Source organism: Otolemur garnettii, unplaced genomic scaffold, assembly GCF_000181295.1.
Source record: "Otolemur garnettii isolate 467f Iridium unplaced genomic scaffold, OtoGar3 scaffold00018, whole genome shotgun sequence".
NCBI classification, from domain to species: domain Eukaryota; kingdom Metazoa; phylum Chordata; class Mammalia; order Primates; family Galagidae; genus Otolemur; species Otolemur garnettii.
Genome location: NW_003852413.1, coordinates 6364220 through 6368113, shown reverse-complemented (window position 1 = coordinate 6368113; position 3894 = coordinate 6364220). Strand labels below are relative to the sequence as shown.

At 57.8% G+C, this 3894-nt stretch overlaps 1 protein-coding gene across 4 annotated transcripts in view; it reads left to right on the top strand.

Annotated features, from left to right (window-relative positions):
* Positions 1-3894, top strand: part of LLGL2 (LLGL2, scribble cell polarity complex component) — a 45020-nt gene that overhangs the window by 37150 nt on the left and 3976 nt on the right. For all 4 annotated transcript variants that reach the window (XM_023511158.1, XM_023511157.1, XM_012803210.2 and 1 more), the window contains exons 11-16: positions 1578-1795; positions 1878-1945; positions 2081-2234; positions 2322-2426; positions 3313-3605; positions 3701-3851. In XM_023511158.1, the coding sequence (XP_023366926.1) occupies positions 1578-1795; positions 1878-1945; positions 2081-2234; positions 2322-2426; positions 3313-3605; positions 3701-3851 (989 nt within the window). The remainder of the gene's footprint in view (positions 1-1577; positions 1796-1877; positions 1946-2080; positions 2235-2321; positions 2427-3312; positions 3606-3700; positions 3852-3894) is intronic.

The following is a 3894-nucleotide window of genomic DNA, read 5'->3' as shown; positions in this document are numbered from 1 at the left end:
GGCACTGGCTGAGGTCCCAGGCAGGGCCTACACTTGTTTCTGTAGAGGACTGAGTGACAAATTTCTTCTCTGTCACCACATATAGTCCTGCTGTTGCAGAGCAGATGCAGCCACAGACAAGACACTCCCAAGGGGTGACCTGTGTCACAGGACAGCTTCATTTACTGAAATACTCTAGCTGTGAGGTGACCCCTTGTCTGGGTAGAAGTGAGTGTGGAGAGAAGAGGTGACTTAGGGGTGGCTGCAGTGTCGGGCTGGAGCATCAGGAAACCTGGAGAAGGCTGAGGAGGGACAAGTGGGTGGCAATGAAGTTGGGAGACTTATAGGGAAGATGTTGAGTTGACAGCTGGGGCTTGTGTGTCTGGATTTAGGCGAGAGAACTGGGGGGGATGCACACTCAGAATCTCCATGCGGAGAGGTAGAAAGCCATGGGAATAAACGAGGTCATCCAGGCAGTGAGGGAGGCAGGGGGGCACCCTAAAGTGGTTAGGGGCACAGAGGTTGATGGGGATCCAGTGAGGAAAATCCAAGGAACGTTCATGGAGTGGGGTGACTGAGAGTGGCAGAGTGAGGACAGCAGCTTCATGAGGGGCATTTTCAGCAGTCCAGCCTGGTGCAGGTGGGTAGGCAGTTAACCATTACAGGGTGGCAAAATGGGGTTATTGGTGACCTAGACTAGAGTTTTTTGCTGGGGACAAAGGCCTAGTTGTAGAGGATTCAAGAAAGAATGGGAAGGGAGGAAGTAGAGGCAGAGAGTAGAGCCACTTGCTGAAGAGGCTGTGTAGGGTTGGGTCAGTTGACACAGGGCCTTCCTGGGTCTGGGGCTGATGTACCTGGGCTCTTGAGCAGAACATGTGAGACAATGAGGGGCATGTGGCCAGCTGAGGTTTCAGGCAGAATCTGGATGGTCAGCAGGACTCCTGCTCTAGAGCAGGCATGAGAGTGGCCTAGAGGATTTCTTCTCAGGTAGACAAGGGCCTAGGGCCTATGGCTAGGTGGAGCCTGGTGAGGGGAGCCTGGTGAGGGCAGCCTAGGCTGGGGAGGAAGGCACAGGGAGCTGAGGGGTGAAGAAGAGAAGATGAAATGAAGGTTTTGTCACTAGTGTGTATTTGTTGGGCCCTAACAGGCCAGGCCTGAGTGAGGTTGTTGTGTGCAATAAGGCCATGCTGGCTTCTGCCCACCTGGAGAGTATCAGCAGGCAGGCATGTCCGCGAGCCAGGACCAGTTACCCCAGGCAGGGAGAGCAGGCCAGCGGAGGAAGAACCAGTCAGCAGGCTCAGTGCAGGGCTTTGAGGCCCATTTCCTGGTTGAGGCCTTGCCTTCTAGACCTGGCTGGAGCCCTGGTTCTAGCCCAGTGAGTCCCTCCCTGGGACTTCTGTGCTGGTTAGCTCTCAGCAGTTTTGGACACGGAGGCAGGGCTGTTCCCATACCTCCGCCCTCCTGGAGGTGGACTCTGCTCAAGCCACCGAGAGCAAGGCTTCCGTATCTGCAGGTTCCCTGGCTCGACCCTGGAGCTTGTGATTCATTAAAGCTGGCCCGTGTCCTGCTGGCCTCTGACCCTGGGCTTGTATCCCCAGCCTTTGATGACCCTTATGCTCTGGTGGTGCTGGCCGAGGAGGAGCTGGTGGTGATTGACCTGCAGACGGCAGGCTGGCCTCCCGTGCAGCTGCCCTACTTGGCCTCCCTCCACTGCTCTGCCATCACCTGCTCCCACCACGTCTCCAATATCCCCCTGAAGCTATGGGAGAGGATCATTGCGGCCGGTAGCCAACAGAATGTGCAGTTCTCCACCATGGTAGGTCGAGCTCCCTGCCCTGCCCCGCCCCACCTTGGCCTTAGCCAAATTCTCCCACTGACTCCTGGGTCTCCTCCTCCAGGAGTGGCCCATCGATGGTGGCACCAGCCTGGCCCCAGCCCCGCCCCAGAGAGACCTGCTGCTCACTGGGTAGGTGACGTTGATGCCACTCTTCCTTTTCCCAGTATGATACATTGGGGTGGGAACAGAGCCCAAAGGGTGTGTGCCAGCCATGGGTGCCCCAGCTGGCATCCTCTCATGGCGGGCAGGCGGCTCTGCCCACAGGCATGAGGATGGCACAGTGCGGTTCTGGGACGCCTCTGGCGTGTGCCTGCGGCTGCTCTACAAGCTCAGCACAGTGCGCGTGTTCCTCACTGACACGGACCCCAGTGAGAACCTCAATGCCCAGGGCGAGGACGAGTGGCCCCCTCTCCGCAAGGTGAGGCCACCAGTCTGAGAACCAAGGAGGGTGGGACAGGCTGGGTTCAGCCCCTGTGGCCACTCACAGGGGCCCTCTCCTCCGCAGGTGGGTTCCTTTGACCCCTACAGCGATGACCCCCGGCTGGGCATCCAGAAGATTTTCCTGTGCAAATACAGTGGCTACCTGGCTGTGGCTGGCACGGCAGGACAGGTAGCAGGCTACACAGGGTGGGGACCAGGGCAGGAGTGGACAGGTGGACTGGGGGACAGCCTCCTGGGCACCTGCCTGATGGTGTCATCTGGAGCACATCCTGTCATTCTCTTCCCAATGGATGGGATTGCTTGAGCCCATCAAGAGGAAAGTCCTTGGGGCGGGCACGGTGGCTCATGCCTATAATCCCAGCACTTGGGAGGCCAAGCGAGTAGATTGCCTAAGTTCATGGGTTTGAGACCAGCCTGAGCTAGAGCAAGGCCCTGTCTCTAAAAATAGCCCGTAAAAAAAATAAATAACAAAAATAAATTTAAAAAAAAATAGCCTGGAGTTCTGGCAGGCACCTGTAGTTCCAGTTACTTGGGAGGCTAAGGCAAGGGAATCACTTCAGTCCAAGAGTTGGAGGTTGCTGTGAGCTGGGATGCCACAGCATTCTACCAAGGGTAACAAAGTGAGACTCTGTCTCCAAAAAAAAAGTCCCTGGAGGGTGGCGCCTGTGGTTCAGTGGGTAGGGTGCCAGCTCCATATACCAAAGGTGGTGGGTTTGAACCTTGGGCCTGGCCAAACTTCAACAAAAGAATAGCTGGGCATTCTGGCAGGCACCTGTAGTCCCAGCTACTCAGGATGCTGAGGCAAATCGCCTAAGCCCAGGAGTTGGAGGTTGCTGTGAGCTATGATACACTCTACTGAGGGTGATAAATTGAGACTCTGTCTCAAAAAAAAAAAAAGTCCCTGGGGTAGTGGTTCCACCTCCAGAAATCAGAATTAGGGCCTTGCTTAGGCCCTAGGCCTTAACGTGGGTCCCAGGTCCTTCACTGTCCTGTCAGGATTCCTGAAGTCCTACCGCCTCTTTGCTGGTGCCTGCTAACCACCTGCCTTCTGCCAGGTGCTAGTGCTGGAGCTGAATGATGAGGCGGCGGAGCAGACTGTGGAGCAGGTGGAGGCCGACCTACTGCAGGACCAGGATGGCTACCGCTGGAAGGGGCACGAGCGCCTAGCCACCCGCTCGGGACCCGTGCGCTTTGAGCCTGGCTTCCAGCCCTTCGTGTTAGTACAGTGCCAGCCCCCGGCTGTGGTCACCTCCTTGGCCCTGCACTCAGAGTGGCGGCTTGTGGCCTTTGGCACCAGCCATGGCTTTGGCCTCTTTGACCACCAGCAGCGGCGACAGGTGTTTGTGAAGTGAGTAGCAAGGCTGGGGGCCAGGGCTGGGAGAGGGTTCTGCTGAGGACCCCCAGGCCTCGGCAGCACTGACAGCCAATGTCCACCCGCTCCAGATGCACTCTGCACCCCAGCGACCAACTAGCTTTTGAGGGCCCGCTGTCCCGAGTGAAGTCCCTCAAGAAGTCCCTACGCCAGTCCTTCCGTCGAATGCGCCGCAGCAGGGCATCCAGCCGGAAGCGACGGCCAGGTGGTGCCCCAGGGGAGGTGAGTCTGAGGTGGCTGCGAGCCCAGCCCCCCCCCCCCCCCC